The sequence below is a fragment of the Carassius auratus genome, unplaced genomic scaffold, assembly GCF_003368295.1.
Source record: "Carassius auratus strain Wakin unplaced genomic scaffold, ASM336829v1 scaf_tig00214480, whole genome shotgun sequence".
In the NCBI taxonomy this organism is placed as follows: Eukaryota; Metazoa; Chordata; class Actinopteri; order Cypriniformes; family Cyprinidae; genus Carassius; species Carassius auratus.
In genome coordinates, this window is record NW_020527673.1 from 1,034,441 (window position 1) to 1,052,019 (window position 17,579).

The 17,579-nt window shown below is 39.3% G+C and overlaps 1 protein-coding gene across 1 annotated transcript; it reads right to left on the minus strand.

The window, feature by feature from the left end:
• Positions 1–3,432: 3,432 nt before the first annotated feature.
• Positions 3,433–16,925, minus strand: LOC113092146 (axin-1-like; the record flags this gene model as incomplete). Its single annotated transcript, XM_026257754.1, has 7 exons — positions 3,433–5,876; positions 6,504–6,653; positions 8,851–9,099; positions 9,222–9,392; positions 9,972–10,522; positions 12,448–12,585; positions 16,782–16,925. Coding segments are annotated over 7 exons (1,530 nt in total), but the record flags the coding sequence as incomplete, so codon positions are not given.
• Positions 16,926–17,579: the final 654 nt, after the last annotated feature.

A 17,579-nucleotide genomic window follows, 5' to 3' on the forward strand; every position in this document is an offset into this window, starting at 1 on the left:
ATGTACTTTGAGAGCCAGCTTTATTCCTCAGGATTATACCAAGAGAGATTTGGGGATTTTCTTTTTATTGTAGGAGCATGGATACTCATTTTGTTTTGCTACTTTTATGGGCTTTCTTGTACACTGTGTGTTTAATGTTTTATGGATGTAGTGTCTGTTACGAAAAAAAAAAAAAAGTACTAAAGGAAAAGTCTGAAAAATATCATACCTGTCCTTTCTTTGCACTCAATGCTTGTTTGTTTTTTTGGCACACGGTCTGTGATTATTATGCGTCCCTTTTATGTATTTGTCTATATATCATCTATAAGGGTCTATATATATTTCTGCATCGAGCTGGGTGATGTATTAAATATTTATGCTTTTCTGATGAAATCGAACTATGCAGCATCATGAATTTTGCAATGATTTTAATACACCTCTTAACCGCGGAGCTCCTCCTTGCATGAATGAGAGCATAAGACATTTTAATAACATCTCTGCTTTAAACATCATTAGGAAAAATTGCATTAAGTTTGTCAAATTTATTCATTTCCATTAATCAATATTTCAGAGCCTGCAAGATTTTTTTTTTATTATGTTCTTTAAAGTCGTTTCTTATGCTCACCAAGGCTGTATTTATGTGATCACATTAGAAATAGCAATATTGAAAAATATTGCATTTTAAAATGACTTTTCTTCTTTGAAATCTTGAAAAATAGAATCAGAAGAGCTTCATCACCAAGTATGTTTACACACACACACAAGGAGTTGGACTTGAAGACAGGAGCTTCCATTCAGTTCCGAAGAAAGTGCAAACATAGTGCAGACATGCATAGGAATAACACAGTAGGGATGTTATATAACACTAATATAAAAAAGAAAAAGAAAAAAACTGTCGATCTGTTTCAGCAGCTCCTGTGGCAGGTTGAAGTTCCTCAGACGGTGAAGGAAGTACAATCTCTGCTGGGCCTTCAATGTGAGTGTCCCAGTTCAGGCCCTGAAAGATGATGGTGTCCAGGAACCTGAATGAGTCCAGTGCCATCACAGAGCTATTCATGATGGGGAGTGCATGTTTTTTTTTTTGTTTTTTTTTTGAAGTCCACTATAAGACTGGAAAATGGGCATCTGATGATCCCTTAAAAATAAGTGATTATTAGATAAAAAATAAAATTATTTTAAAGCATACTTAAAAATACACTGCTAATATATACATTTTCTTTTATTTTTCTTTTTACTTTTAATATGAATTTTCATCAAACCGAAAATGAAATAAATAAACATATGCACTGCCAATATGAATGCCAGAGAATGAAATGCCCAAAAAGAGTTTTGGGTTTTGCTCTGAAACCGGCTGTGCATAGCCCAGATTCAAGGTTTGAGCTCAAATGGAAACAGTGTTACAGTTAGTCAATCTGAAATGGTGATTGTGCAGTAACAGCTGTCAGCCAGGTCGGTATGCAAATGTGTGCTCTTGACTTTGCATTCCGCGGCAGATGCACACCTGCGTATCCTGTCATCTCCAGTCAATGTGTCTTTGCTGAATAAATGTTTGAAATCCTTTAAGAAAAAGTTGTTACTAACCCCAAACTTTATAGTGAACTGTATAGTGTATCTTTATTTTTTTCTCATATCTTGCATTAAATATTTCAAATATGAAACTGTCATTATGCATATTTTTCATTTGAATAGAAGAAATGTAATTCCATTGCAGACATATCATGAATATTGTCAGAAGGCTAATGCTATAAAGACATTTTACGCCAAGTCCCACTTCCTATTTGAGTACATTGTTTGCTGAAAACTGATTTTTGGTGCTCAAGGCACACAGAGCACAACTCGAACAGCACAATAAAACAGTTTCTGAATCAACCACAGGGAGCCAGAAAGCTTTTCATGAAGAGCGACTGGCCCCAAAAACACATTATACCTGCCACAGTGGGCAGGAGTCATCATTACTGATGAAGCCGAGACAGGGCCGGTGAGACGGTGAGAGGTGCAGGTTTAATCAGAGGTGTGAACCCCAGCATCAGATCAGCATTTGATGAGTGAGGGCCAGAAATCAAACATTTACCCGGCAGCTTTGATCACAGAGGGCACGGGGGCCACCAGAGCTGAGAAAAACACTGTGCATATGTATATCCTGCAGATGGACCATCTGCTAATGAAAGTCTTTTTGTTTTTATTTGGTCCTAGAGACTTTGGTTAGACACGGCGGCAGAACACCCTAATGATCTTTCCTTTTCAATTAAGCAGCTCGGGTTTCGTAACCTGAGCCCTGCACAGTGTTCCAGAATTAATTGCAAGTCCAATACAAGAGAGCGACCTTAATCAACAAGCATCCTCAAGGCGCTTCCACAGCTGAAAGTGAAGACAACATGAAACGTAACGGCATCATCAGCCTCTCAAAGAAACAAAGAGCTGAGCATACGTTGAGGGAACAGGCTCGATCAAAATATGCACCTTTCATTATTTTTCTTCAGTGAAAGCAGAAACCATCAAGTCATTTTCTCGTGCCATAGCTACTATATGATGTGCTCCAGTTAAAAGGAGTCCTTCGAGCCATGAATTTTGTGGCTATTTTTCCCAAGGACCTCTTTAGAAACCCATTAAGTCTCAGAAGTGCCGTCTACAAAAGAAAGCCTCCTAACAAAGCACCCCGAGTCCCTACAGAGTCTGGACACGTGTCCACAAAGACTCTGTCCCTTCATACTGCTTATATTCACACACACTATATATACCGAATTATAAAGACAAGAGGAGGTTGTTTTGGTAAAAGTTGAAGACGAGGAGACTGGCAGTACAGAATGTGCGCCCTCTGGCGATAGAGGCATAAAACTGCATGTTACTCCCGGAGCAACTTTACAGGCGATCATTTTACTGAACGATGTTACGAAGGTTATGAGATATCTTAGCAGTCAGGCTAGGAAAAGTCCATCTCTGGGTCGAGTTTAAATCCTCTTAAGTCTCAAAGTTGTCGCCATCTGCAGTTTGATTACGGAGTAGTTGTTTGTAGGCGAATGTTGCTCATTAGTTATGTCTAATGCCGCCAGACACTTGTCACCGAACATGAGCTGCATTTGGCGGATTCTTTGAATAAAACGCGGTCAACATGATAAATCATTAAGGGAAAAGGAAAGGTCAGTGTTTTGAACAACGCTTTTATTTACTTGCTCAGTAATTGAGTTTTTCCCAAAAGCCACATGTACTGTAGTTTTAATAGATTCTTTTATATGATCTGTCATAATTCAATGTTTATGTGGCGCCTCAGACACAGCTATCTTGGCAAAGCTCCCGAAACCGTTGCTAGGAAACAAGAGCGCCATCGTCTGTTTACATTAATATTTTTTTTTTTTAGAAATGCTTAATTTAATGCATAAATAAATAAACCAGAATAACTACGGATAGGCTTATATAATTCATAAAATATAAAATCATGCAAAAAGGAACAAGATATTTGTTTTATAACATGTCTTTATTGTCCAAAGTACCATAAAATGTGAACTGTACAATCTCGGCACACTTAAGCAGAACCAGGGCACTAAATATCCAAATTGGGTTGCTGGTTGTCCTTGAAGACACATAAAAAAAAAGAAAAAAAAATGTACATATTTACATAGAAAGACTTAAAGTGTGTTGATGCTCTTCGCAAAGGAAACAACAACAACAAAAAAAGTTCTTAAGAAAGTTAAAAACATAATGCAAGTCCCTGGTACTGGACACATGGAGTGAGGAGAGCAGACCGTGGATCAGAGATGAGGATGGTCAGAAAGGCACTCTGTGATGTCTATGTACAGGTCATCCATCATTCGGTGAGAGGAGCTCACGCCCAAGCTATTCACAGTAGTTAACTCTTTACATCCCAGTTGACAATTACACCGTAATTAAAAATCAGTCGAAACAAACATGAGAAATGTTCCATATTTTGCATCAAGTACCCATATTGTTCAAGTTGATGAAAGCTTAAAACAATTCTAACTGAACGTGGGGGAAAAAAAATAAAAACAAACATGACAAATCACTGAACAAACATCGATGACAATAGCAACTTAAATCAAACTACACGGGGAATTAAAAATGTAAAAACTAAAGCAGAAATGGGATGCCGGATCAACAGAAAGCATTCTACCGTTACAGCACCACGTCTGGCTCGGTCTCGCCAGGCCTGTCCTAGCGGTTAGTTACACTTCTCTGTGTTTCATTACAACACGCAGCCTGAAAACTCTAAGGAGCTTCATTTTTTTTTGTCGCTGAAACAACGCAAACGGATTTCATTCGACTCCTGCGATAGATTGTTCTCTTTGGTGTTTCATGATCTCAACATGGCTAAAACTAAATTTGTTAAAAACGATTCAATCTTGCCAGGCACCACATTTAGCCGTGTTAAGCTAAAAGGCTACAATGCTCGATTCGTTTCTTGTTCTGTAATACATTAAGGTAAGTGTAAACATGATCCGTATATTGTCCAATGGCACTAGACAGACGATGGACCCCAGGACGACCAGCACGTCGCGTCCTCTTCCTCAAGTCTCACATTCCCCTGCTCCTAAACAGGCGTCAGCGCTGCTGCGGATCTCACACCTGGAGAGCCACCTTACAGATTCTGGATATAAACTACAGACTTATAACTTCTGCCACTTAAACATCGTGAGATATTAGTTTCATAAAATTGCCGCACTCATCCTTTCAGCGCCGTCAAATGATTAATCGCAATTTTCTGTTTGCATAATATAAGTGTATATATTTGTTATGTATATATCGATCGATATGCACACATGCATGTATATATTTGAGAAAACCTATATAAGATATATGAATATAAATAAATACAATATAAAATATACTGTACGAGTGTGCATTTATATATACACAAATATACAGTAAACACTTACATATCGTAAACAAACTTATCTTGGATGTGATTAATCGCGATTAATCATTTGACAGTGCTACATCCTTTGCTCTGAAATCATGCTGTGTTATTATCATGTATGTCATGACATCAGCGAAGGACAGAGAGCAATGTGAAGGCATCGTCATACAGGACATCTGCTCAAAGCGGTACTCCTCTGACATCAATGCATAACGCATTTAACAAACCAGTTTTATGAGTTAAAAGCACTTGGTAAAGCGCGGGTTGCGATTTCTCCGTAACCGCAGCTTTGTGAAAGCCCACTATATTTTGGGTCAGGTTGATGCCGCAGCTTTGATATGGGTGAACCGATTCCGCTTTTTTTTTCTTTTTTCCGTTTTTTTTTTTTAAATATTTAAATAGATATAAAACTTTCTCTTTTTCCTTTTAAACATACAGTCTGTACACATCTGGTACCAGTACATATAAAATTACAAGAGTTGTTAAATTAGAAAGGATATGTTCCTTCTGATACGTCATATCAAAAATATGCAGCTTTAGTAAACATATTCATAGTACTTTTCTCTAAGCTAACTTTACATTGCTACATTACATTTTTCAGGGTTAGAAATATAGCAAAAGTGAGAGAATGCTGCCTCACGCTTTCGTCTCTGTGAGTCCGAGGGCTCTCCGTGCACAACGCAGTGATCTTGAGCGCACTGAGCAGCTGTGTGACTTTAAAAGCCGTTGTGCGGAGGTAGACGCCTCGGAGTAAATAGTGTACTTTCCGTTCCTGCTCTGCACCTCTCGCTCTCCAGCACATCCACATTCGCTGTACCAATCTCAGCACCTGCTCGCCGCGTCCTCCTTTTCTCCATATCCTGCTGCGCCTCTGCAGCCCCGGTCCCTCCCTCCCCGGCCTCAGTCGATCTTCTCAACTTTTCCGATGATCTTCTCCTCGAAGATGGGCAGGATGGCATCGTCTTCGCGAACCTCCTCGAACACCACTCCGCAGTCAAACTCATCGCTCACTTTCTTGAAATAATACCTAGGATGTGGTGAGGCAAAGAGATAGGGATGATTAAATACCAAGATTAAATACTTGGTTAAATACCAAGTCATTTAATTCAGTTGACATAACTGTAAAATTTTAAGCCTTTTATATTATATATAAAATGCAATTTAATAATGGAATTTTTTTTTATAGAAATAGTTAATTCATAAAAGGAGTAAAACAGTATTGTGAAATAATATTACAATTTAAAAGAACCAATTCGAGTTGTGCATTTATCTTTTATAATATATATAGTAAAAATATAAATACAGTCGGAATCAATTTAACGTCTTTGTTAATTAAATTATCAGTGAATTGTCGTTTAATAATCATATTGTGGTCTTTTCTCAAACAAAGCTATTGAATGACTTCAGAAAACGAGAATAATGTTTTTGTAAGGAGTGTAAGTGGAGTTGTAAGGATCAGTTTTATTATACTTTCATATTGATACTGGCTTATGAGAAGATTGAAAGTTTCAGTCCAAGACTGATAAACACAGTCTCTTCTTGTGTTCCACAGAAGATCATTCGTCAGTAAACGATGACAGGATCTGAAGTCTTCTAAAGTAAACACTACAGAAGGTTTTCAAAAACTAGAACATGACTTGTGGCAAAGGTTTACCTGTAGCTCCCTTTCTTAGTAAGCAGTTCCTTGAACTGTCCCAGCGTGACGATCCTTCCTTTGACAGTCGTCCTGTACGGGATGGGCTCTCCACAGAAGTAATAGGCCACGGTGATGTTCTCACAAGGCTGCTTCTTCATATTCTTATGCCTGCAAATGAACAGAGACAATCTTACCTAACATTTGTTCTACAATAACAAGGAACAAAATTATGCAGTTTGCTTTTCTAGCATCAAAGTGAGAAGTACAACGTCCCGATCCCAAAAGGGTGTCTGGACCAGAGCCGTATTTCAAAGGCTCTTGTATGTGCTCTGCTCGGCTTGAAGTGGGCACGAGTGCTAGTGGGCGTCAGAGGATTGGTTTACTGCTGCCAAGTAAAACGGATTCCAGATGCCTGACAAATGTTCCTCGGAAAGAAAAAAAAAAAACGAACACTGGCACCGATGTGCCGCTTTCATCTCATCCACACCAAAGCTTTGATGTCACTAAACTGCATATCTGCATTAGGAGCAGGCACACAACCGTGGCCTCTTATTCTCCTGCAGCTGATCAGCGGTTAATACGCCAGAACAACACTTCACTGCAACCAAATCTGAGAGAAACTACGTACTAAAACTGGTCAAACGACCTTACATTCTTAAAGGAACAGTTCACCTAAAAATTGTAATATGCTGTTAATGTAGTCACCCTCAGGCCAGTCGATGCTTCTCAATCAGAACCGATTTAGATAAATTTAGCATTACAGCACTCTCTCAACAAAGGATCCTCTGTAGTGAATGGGTGCCGTCAGAGACCAGACAGGTGATAAAAACAATTGGAAGTAATCCACACAACTCCAGTACATCAATTAACATCTAAAGTGAAAAGCTGCATGTTTGTAAGAAACAAATAACTCATGAAAATTTTACGTATTGTGCCTTTTAATTAATACAATATTCAAAAACTACTTGAATATATTACACGCAGTAGTGTAATTAGGTTATCCAAAAAGTTCCCAAGGATTTGTAAATCCAGAGAAATTTCAATTTTAAATAATGACTCGTCCCTGTTCACTGTCGCCGATCAATGATGTAATATCTACATATTCCCAGGTTCTGTTTGTAGAAACGATTGCAACACACGGACACAAATGCTGCTGTACAGTTAAACTAAATCCATTACGGCTGCCGCGAATTAAATGAAAACTAAAATAAAGTGTTGACCGCAGAATTCAATTTAGATCTGCTCAATATTGCACCCATAAATTTTTACGCTTTTACAGTGTTGTGCATTATAACCAATCACACACACACACACACACACACACACACACACACACACACGAGTGTTGAGCTTCTGAATGCAACGGCAATTAGGGGTGTTGAGATGAGTTTTTTGATCAGTTCACACACTGGCTGACTGCATTCAGCTCCCAACTATGATGTATGAGATTCATTCATAAAACCTTTATAGACAGCTTTCCTGAGTTTTTTTTAAGAGCCCTTAAAATCTTAATGTTCTTTCACAATGTAAATGTTCATTTCTCAAATTCTCTGCATAATCTTTTTGCTGTTTCGATAACTGTAAAAGGTACAGGTAATAAAATAATTATTCATTACCTCATCTGTGAACATCCTGCTTCATAAGGCTTCGCCTTTGTTATTGTTTTGAAAATGCGACCTCTAGTGGGGAAAATTACATATTGTGCCTTTAAGGTTTCTTAACTCTGCACCGTTTCTTCCAGCCAGAGCACCAGTCTATAATCCAGAACACTTGCTCCAGTTGAAAAAAATAAATCCATCCCCGCTGTCCTCTCATATTAAAATTAACCAACATGTTAAACCCTGTTTTAAAACGCAGCTTCACACTTCACTTCTGTGTTTTTATCAGTTTGTTTGAACTCATAATGCATCAATCAGTAGCATGAGATGGTGAAGGGAAGGGCTACGCTCTAGGGAGAAGCACAGAGGACATACTCTGCCTCGGAGAGCTCCATGTCTGAGACGGCGGGCACCACACTGAGCGTGGGGAACAGAGCGGGCCTGACAGCGGTGCGACCCCTCTGGATCACCTCCATCACATACCTGAGGAACAACCCCGAGTTAGACACACCGGCTGTGTTCAAAGGCTAACGTGCCTCATACGCATGCACCTAAGCCAGCCACAATGTGTGAAGGGGAGAAGAGGACGCAGCCTTGCATTGTGCATTTTGGGACAAAGAAGGATCACTGACAAATAACTTCCAAGATGAAGAAACATTAAGTTTATAAAGCAAACTGCATTAGATTATTTTCATGCGGTAACAAATCAAGCCTCAATGTATCTATCATATATGAATTGTTGTCTTCAGGTGAAAATGTTTTCTCACCTCGGCTTAGCCTGCAATGCTCCAGACTTCCTCCTCTCCTCCTCAAGCCGCCTGCGTGCCTCTTCCAGCTGGGTGAGGGGGTTGGGGGCTGGGTTGGGGGGCATGGTTGGATCCTGGATGAAGGGATGGGAGGGCTGCACATTGTTGCGGAGCTGAGCGGTGACCCAAGGGTGCACAGCCCCCGGCCGCTCCACCGAGCTGGGCCTCGACACCTCGTGACTCTGAGCCTTCTTGGAGCCAGAGATGCTCCTATGAAATAAGCAAAAACGACATTAGCTTTTACATGATTCATTAAAAAAAAACATGGCTTGCTTTCTATTTCTCTTTCTATCTTATTACTATTACTAAACTAAATAAATAAAGTCTCTCACCCGTAAGGGCTCCTCTTAGAGCGGCCAGCTTCCTTCTCGCCCTCCATCATCCACTGCAAGATCTTCTGGTTCCTCTCCATATCATCAAGGGGCAAGGGCTCTCGCATCTCAAAGTTTCGACCATCCTCTCCTTTTCTGACTGGTCGCTTTGACAGTGTGCTTCCTTTACTGCTACAGTGAGACATGAGAACCTCAAAATCACAGATGATGTAGAGAAATGGCTTCACTAATCATCTCCAATTTACACTGCCATTCAAAAATCTGGTGTCAGCACACTTTTCTTTTTTTTCTTTTTTTGAGAAGAATTTACTCCTATTCAGCAAGGACACATTAAATTGATCAAAAGTAATGACAGTAATGAAATTTATAATGTTTCAAAAGATTTCCATTTCAAGTAAATACTGTTCTTTTCAACTTTCTATTCCTCGAAGAATCTTAAAAAAAAAAAAATTGTAAAAACTTCCAAAATATTGAGAAGCATAGCTAAAATGTCTCGTGAGCACCTGCTGGAATTTCTTCTTTGCATTACATGAATAAATTACGTAAAAAAAAGAAGACAAACTAAATTACTAATATTACTTATTTTTATAGTAATCATTTTTCCAATGTGAAGTATTTTTACTGTATTTTGGATCAAATAAATGCAGCCTTGGTAAGCATCATAGATTTTTTTCAAAAACAAAAATCTTATTGACTCCACCCTTTTGAACAGTAGTGTACATGTCTAACAAAAGACATCGAGGCACATACCCGTAACCCATGGGGTCCATGGCACTGGGGCCGACGCTCATCCCATCTGCAAAGTTGCGTGACTTGGATCCAAAGTGGTGTTGCTCCATATTCCAGGCCAGTCCCCCATGCATCCTCATGGCTTCCGCATCCACTTGCTCTTTGGGTTTCCCCCCCGCGGCATAGTGTGTGTGGTGGATGTGTTTGTGATGGTGCAGGTGCGCTGCTTCCCCCTTCGGGCCCAGCCGAGCCTGGTGCTTGCCTTGGCCACCGGACAGCGGCATCATCATCATCCCGGGAATCTTGCCCGCAGGAAGCCCGTCAGGGGAGCGGGACTTCGGAGAGTGGCGCCCCGTGCCCGGAGATTGACAGCCGGGGGTTTTCATGACACGCTGCACATGCTCGTCCAGGATGCTCTCGGGGTTTTCCTCGTGTGCGTCCCGTAGCTGCAGCCCGTTGTAGCTCATTTCAGAGTAGCGGCCGCCATAATGCTGCACGTGGACTGCTGGAGGAATCCTGTGATTGGCCAGGGAGGGAGCAGTGGAGATGTCCGCATCGTCACCTTCCTCTTCCTACAGGACACAAGAGATTATTCAATATTGGCTAGAAACCATCTCCCTCAAAGAAAAAACACATTTTATAGTGACTGAATAAATCTGTAGAAAACAACTGGCTGTGGAATCACTGTGCAGTAACATGTTTAAACCTGCAGAGGTCACACGCTTACAGCTTTCCTTCGATTCTATTGATATGCTTTTGTTATGGTCATATAGAAATCACACAATGACCTTAAACAGCCATGAGAAAATTCCCTTGTTGCCCAAAACACGACTTCAATATTCATTTTAATTATGAAGCCCTTCTCCACAAGCAGATCTCTCTTCAGATTACAAAAGATCCGACATGCCTTTTCCCTTAACAAGATTTAATATTTTACTTGCCAATTTGTTGTGCCCTTCTCCAATTATGATTTTACTGGCAAAAAACACTTAGTTCTTTGACAAATTAAGTTTTACTCATGGTCTGGTGACTAAATTGCATTTTAGTCGCATTCTGTATTGCTACTTGCAGACAATGAAAAAGCAGTTTTTTTTTCCGATGAACGCTGTCATGACTTAAATGTAATTAATCCATAACAGCGTTCTCACCATATTTTTATTCTGAATAATATTCTGCAAATGTCAAAACATGTCATAACATGTTCACTTGACCGTTTAATTGAGATGTCCATTCAGACGTTCTTGGAATTTTTTTCACCAATGAAGCAATAAATTGATTCAAATGGTCAAGAAAAAATAATTTTTACTGTTACAAAGATGTCTATCTCAAAAAAATTTTGTTCTTTTCAACTTTCTATTTATATTTATATAAAACAAACCCTTAAAATTGTATCACTGTATCCATATTTCATAAAATATCAGTATTTAAAAAATATAAAGCAGCACAGCTGTTTCCAATAGTGATAAAATTATATTTCACATAACAAATATATATACACACACTTATTTTAACAATGCAGTCACATTTTGCATTTATTTCCATTAATATTCCTTTATTCATCAAAAGTGCCTTTTCATGTGGTCGTCTTCTAGTTTCATAAGAGAAAGTCAATAAAGCCGAAACCACAACAGATCATTTGTGTGCGATGCTTTGATTCTCTCTCCAGGTAGTGAAGTCCAAGGAGACGAGGAATTTTGAGGATTTGGCAAATGCATCATTTTATTTTTACTGAACAGCTGTGCGGGTCAGCGCTCTGGATGATCTTTGACAGATCATGCCAGAATAAAAAAATAGAGAAAAAAGGAGATGAGGTGGAACACACCACACAATTCCAACCGCAATGCAGCCAATTTTCACTGTGCCGTTTCGACCTCTAAAAACTGATTTCTGCCCCAAATTGACTGAATAACACAACAGAATGGAGAGTTTATTCAGACTTGTCAAGGCTCAGTTGCTGGCAAAAACATGTTTAACTGTCAGAGTCCGTCCTGCTCAGTGGAGCAAAGAAAGCAAGTGCTGTATTTAGAAGATAGTTGCTCAACTTAAAACAAGTTTGCTGAAAGCCGAGGCTCCAGTGAGAATATCAATTAGAAGACAAATGACATTCTTCCTTCCGCTCATAATAACTCCAAGTCACTGTTCTGTGACAGAAGTTCTTCTAACAGGAGGCCAAACCACATAACTAATCTGCCTTGAGACGTAACACCTGGCTTTGAGTCGGGAAAAAGATTCCTATTTGCGGCGTGCGCAAGCATTTCTTCACGCCCCGACTGACTTCAAACAAAGTCATTACACTGAGGCAGACTAGCAAGTAGCTCAATCTCGGCAGGTGATTCACCTGACACTGAACAGAAAGACCCCCTTGATAAGACAGGAAGTCTTTAGAACACATCCGAAGTCTCGCTCATCAAGAGACCTCAGTTTTTGATACAGGGGGAACCAAAAAACTACTATAGCTGAAAATACGGCAGTGACGTGACGACTGGGATGCACTCACCAGCCGAACTCTCTTGAGCCGCTCTTCCAGTTTTTCTTGCGCCTCACGTTCCCTCAGCACCCCCTCCAGCCTGCTGATGAGCTCCGCCGCAAACTTCTCCGGCTCAACGTGAATATCCTTTGGCATCCGGTTTGTGCGCTGATGGGAAGACAATGAGAGTCAGTACTCAAGGTCACTTTTCACAATTAATGCGATGCGCTTAAAAGAAACTACAACTACAGCTGCTGATTAAACAGCCATGGAAAGAGAACAATAAAACAACAGGGAAAGCAGAAGAACATTAATACTGTCTAGACAGTCAAATATTTGACTAGACTGACATATTTTTGATCATGTGCCATTGAGAACAAATACACTACTCCAGTGGTGTACAGTAGAGAACAAATACACTACTCCATCAGTTTTAGTTTGAAATAGTGATGCATTTTTTTTTCAGCCGAAACTGAAAATATCATAAAATAAATTTCATTTAAACAATTGATTAATAATGATCAACACTCAAATAGACAGTTAAACTGCATGCTTTTAGGCAAAGTGCATGTTTTTCATATCATCTTTAATGATATAATGATGGTTCTAATCCAATTAGCTGTTGAAGTATAGACATAACAGCAGCTGTAATAAAAACCTCCTTCACAGATTCATTCTAACAATTTAAAACATGAAGACAACAGTTGAAAATGCTCCTTTCTCTAGTTTTACTTTATCTTATTTTAGAATACATTTTGGCTTCGAATAATGTGGTTGTCAAGGAGTAAGTAATGAAATATTAACCCTTTGACGTGAAATCAAACCGGCATGATTAGAATATTTAATTACATAAACTGCACCTGCTTTTGCACTATTGTTTCACATTGCAAGGTTGTTGCTGACTCAGAATGAGGGACTGGCTGAGCAGTTGTTATTTGAATGTCTGAAAAGGCTTAAATGAAATGTGTATTTTGAAACAAAGAAAAAAAGTCGAATTATTTGCATAAATCACTAGATCTAGAATGTCTAGAACGGCTGCAGATGACGCATTAAGTGCACGGCACTGCAACCAACTTAACATTTTACAGAGTTTAATGTAGCAATGTGGTAGCTCAGTTTTTAAATATTCGATAGCTACAGCCCTAGTGCACATACATTATTTCTTTGCTCTCAAACCAACAGGACTCTAAACAACTTAAGCTCAGGAAAATGTATTATTCCAGAAGTCTGAAAGGAGAAAAAGAGAGACGGGGGAGGAGGACAGACACATGAAGAAATATAGTTGTAGGCAGTGCCTGGACAAGGTTCAATAAAACCTTACAGGAGTCGTTAAAATTTTGATTACAGGGCCAAATCTGATATAAAGTCTGTTTCAGCTCTCTTTGTTCTGGCCTTCTGTTTGCTTAAGATTCATCAGTCTCCTCCACAGCCCACACGGTTACATGCCCAGTGGAACTGCAGAATCTGTCAAGTCCTGACAAGGCATTTCGGTTGCTAACACTGCCTCCCTGCCGCAGACCACGCTTACAGAATATAAGAGAGCCTTTTAAACTTAACAGAGGCAGAACGCCAGAATGCAACCAAATGGGGAAAAAAAAAACATCCAAGCGGGAGAGTGTTAAAAGGTTTAGAATCATAAACAATGTGAACAATGCACAAGATAAACATGAACAAAGTGGAGTAATATCAATTAAAAGTCAACAGTTCATCTGAAAATAAGGATTCTTCACTTATGTTGTGCCAAACCCACATAATGTTCTTTCTTTGGTTCAACAAAAATGCAGACGTTAGGCAAGATGTTCGTTCTGCTCTTTGCCATACAATGAATCTGGTTATCAGCGGCTGTCGAACTCCAAAAAAGGGTCTAAATAGTCACATGATCGCTTTGTGCAAGGAACAGGCCAAGATGTGTCATTGTTCACTTTCAAATATTGTGGTTTGAATATGAACTACCATTCAAAAGTTTGGAGTTTCTATTCATTAGATTTCTATTCAGAACCTTGAAATAACATGTACCGTTCGTTTCTACAAAAATATTAGGCCGCAAAAATATTAAGCAGCACAACAGTTTTCAATCATTTGAATTTGAATGTTTCTTCAAATCAGCATATTAGATTGATTTCTAAACAAATCAAGTGACACTGACGAATAGAGTTATGACTGCTGAAAATAAACCTACATTTTAAAATATATTTCAATAGAATAGAGTGGTTTAATTAGTGTTTTTTCTGTATTTTTAAACAAATAAGCAGACTTTTCAAAAACATCTTGCTGACCCAAACTTTTGAATGGCAATACATGCAATATTAGAAGTTTTGAGAGATCAGAAAAATCAGATCTATTGTAGATTTGTTCAGAAGGCCGTATGAGTCACATCTAGAGCTCCAAGATTCTGGATAAATTGACAAATCAATATTTTTTTTGTCTCAAAAAGCGATTCTGAACTCAAAACAACTTGCGACAAAATATTAATTGCTGCAGTCTAGTGTGTGTGCATGTGTGTATTAAAAATATAATATTGAAGACACCAATTTTTATTACAATCATGAAAAAGTGGTTTGATTGAATGATTTAAATACTAAAATTACTTCATTACTGGATGATTCAGGGTTTTTGAATGAACCTCTTGAATGATTGAGTCAATGGCAAATAATTTTTTTTTTATTAACAGTCACTTGTCGTCACCTAGTGTTGAAACAATGTAATCAACAACTGTTATTTAAAGCGCCACTTCCTTTCAAAAGAGGATTTGGTCTGTTTTGATGACAAGTTCTCAACAACAGACATCAGTGTTTTTATCCAAACTATAAACTGGGACTATACTAATCCCAGTATCTCTGTGATAACATGAATGACTGTAAGGGGCCGTTCACATATCGCGCCTATAAACGCTAGGCGCGCTGTTTTCTCCTCCTTTCCAAATGCCCGGGCAGTTGCGGCCCGAGGCACCTGCCTTCGCTAAGCAACCATGACGTGCTCTTTTCATGAAGACGCGGAAATTTCAGCAAAGGATGAATTGATTTTCAGCTCTAAAAGTCGCTTGTAGTAGCTCTACTACTAAATTTATTTCAAAATGGCAATCCATATACAACTATGATCAGCTGTTCCTTCATCTTAGCTGAGCTTTCAACATTGTTACGGGAAAGGATGAAGCTGAATGGTTAGTTCTTGTCACATGACCCGCGGTGCGCTTGCGGCTCTCTGAAAAGTTGAGATGTTTTTAACTCGATGCGGTGTGGACGCGCCTTGAAAAACGGGCGCGTCGCACTGGGTGCGCATCGCGACCGTGCCGCTTCCATTATTAGCGCGCATACCGCGCGCCTACATTGGAAATAACGAATTTGAGCGTGCAAAAGACGTGATATGTGAACGGCCCCAAGACTGTAATAAGGTGTAGTTGAAAAGACTGAAGTTGCTTCTTCCCTAAACGTGCCAACTGTCTACTCTCTGTGTCAGCAGCAGCGCACGATCTGAACGTTCCAGTTAGATTTTAACAGACACGTAAGAATCTCTGTCATTAAGAAATTAGTTGAATTTAACAATTAATCGTGCAGCTCTAGTCACAACACTAACTGTGAGGCTCTATGTCATTTTAGAGCTTGACATTCCCTCGAAAAGCAAAATATCCCGCTACATATTCCATGAAATAAAGGAAGTCAAACCATTTTGGAAAGACATGACAGAAGTTAGATTTTCAGGTGAACTACCCCTTTAAGAAAGTTTGTACATCTGCAACTTGTCATTCGATAATCAGGTATTGGTGAAAACGTTAAAGAGTCTCTAGTACGTCACATGCACACTCGAGCTGAAGTGTCTTCACTGCCTCCACAGTTTTCAGTCTCTATAGGATGAGTGAAAGGCCCCGGTGATGGGAAGTGTATGTTTGCTCTGTTAAATTGGGCTCCATCTCAGAGGCTCCAATTATGCTGGAGCTGGTACAGTGGGAAAGCCGAGCCATCAGAGGGGGAGGCTTCACATCTGCTGGGGCAGAGCAGGCAGAGCTGACGAGAGCATCAGGAACGCTTTAGACAGCACACTTGCGCTCTCTCGCTCTCCATCAGCTATTCGCCGGCACATGATCAAAGCTCCCCAGCCACCGCTGTGCATCTTAAGAATGCACATTCATTTTAGGGGCGATGGGAGAGACAAGGCAGTGGGAAGAAAAGAGAGAGTAAGAATGACAGGGAAAGACCAGAAGATGATGGACGGAGACCAGACACAGAGAAGAAAATAAAAAGAAGGAGTGGGGGAAGAGAAAGAGAGAGAGGAATGATGGAAAGAAAGGTAGACACACACACACACACACACACACACACAGTGTTGTAAAATCAACAAGGTGTTCTAGAAATCCAAAGCATACTTACGGGAATATGAGGTAGTGGCACTCGCCCATTAACTTTGGCACTTTCGTGGATCTCATGTCGATGCGGCTTACGATATCTATAAGGTGGGACTCCATCTCTGTAGGGACAGGCATAAGATTTTAGTTCACAATCTTTAGCAATATACAAAAAAAGTTAGTTAAACTTATTTAATGCATTAACAATTAATAATGAGCAATAGATACATTAGCTACTGAGGTTATTAATAAAAAATTAAACTTAGGTCATTAACACTTGCAAGTTTTGATTTTAACAACGTATTATTAAATACTTAAATGACCATATTAAAGAATGTTTAGAAAAAATTTTCATCGGTAGTTTGTGAACTAATTAACTAATGTTGATTAATAGAGCCTTAATGTAGCCTAAAGTGTGACCAAACAATAAAGAATCAAAATATTTTCAAACAATAGCTAGGGCATGATTTGAACACAAAACTCTGAATGGGTGTTTAAACCATTGATATGCATCTAAGGTTTAAACCATTTAAATACGTTTTTAGAAAGTAGTACAACTGCTTTGTTTATGGGGTTTCCAGGGTAACGTATGCATTTCTGCTATTCAGCGCCATCTGCTGTCGGAGAGTAAATACGCTTTCATGCAGAGCATCTCATGCACTCCACCATGTGCTTTCGTCCGTGCTTGAGAGTACACACGTCTTTCACGCAGCATACTGCAGTGTTGTGCATTGTGCCCAGTTGAAGGGAAAAGTATTCTTAATGCATTAAAAAAAAACAGAATAATTTGTAATAAATGATTATTCCCAGTATTTTAAAGTGC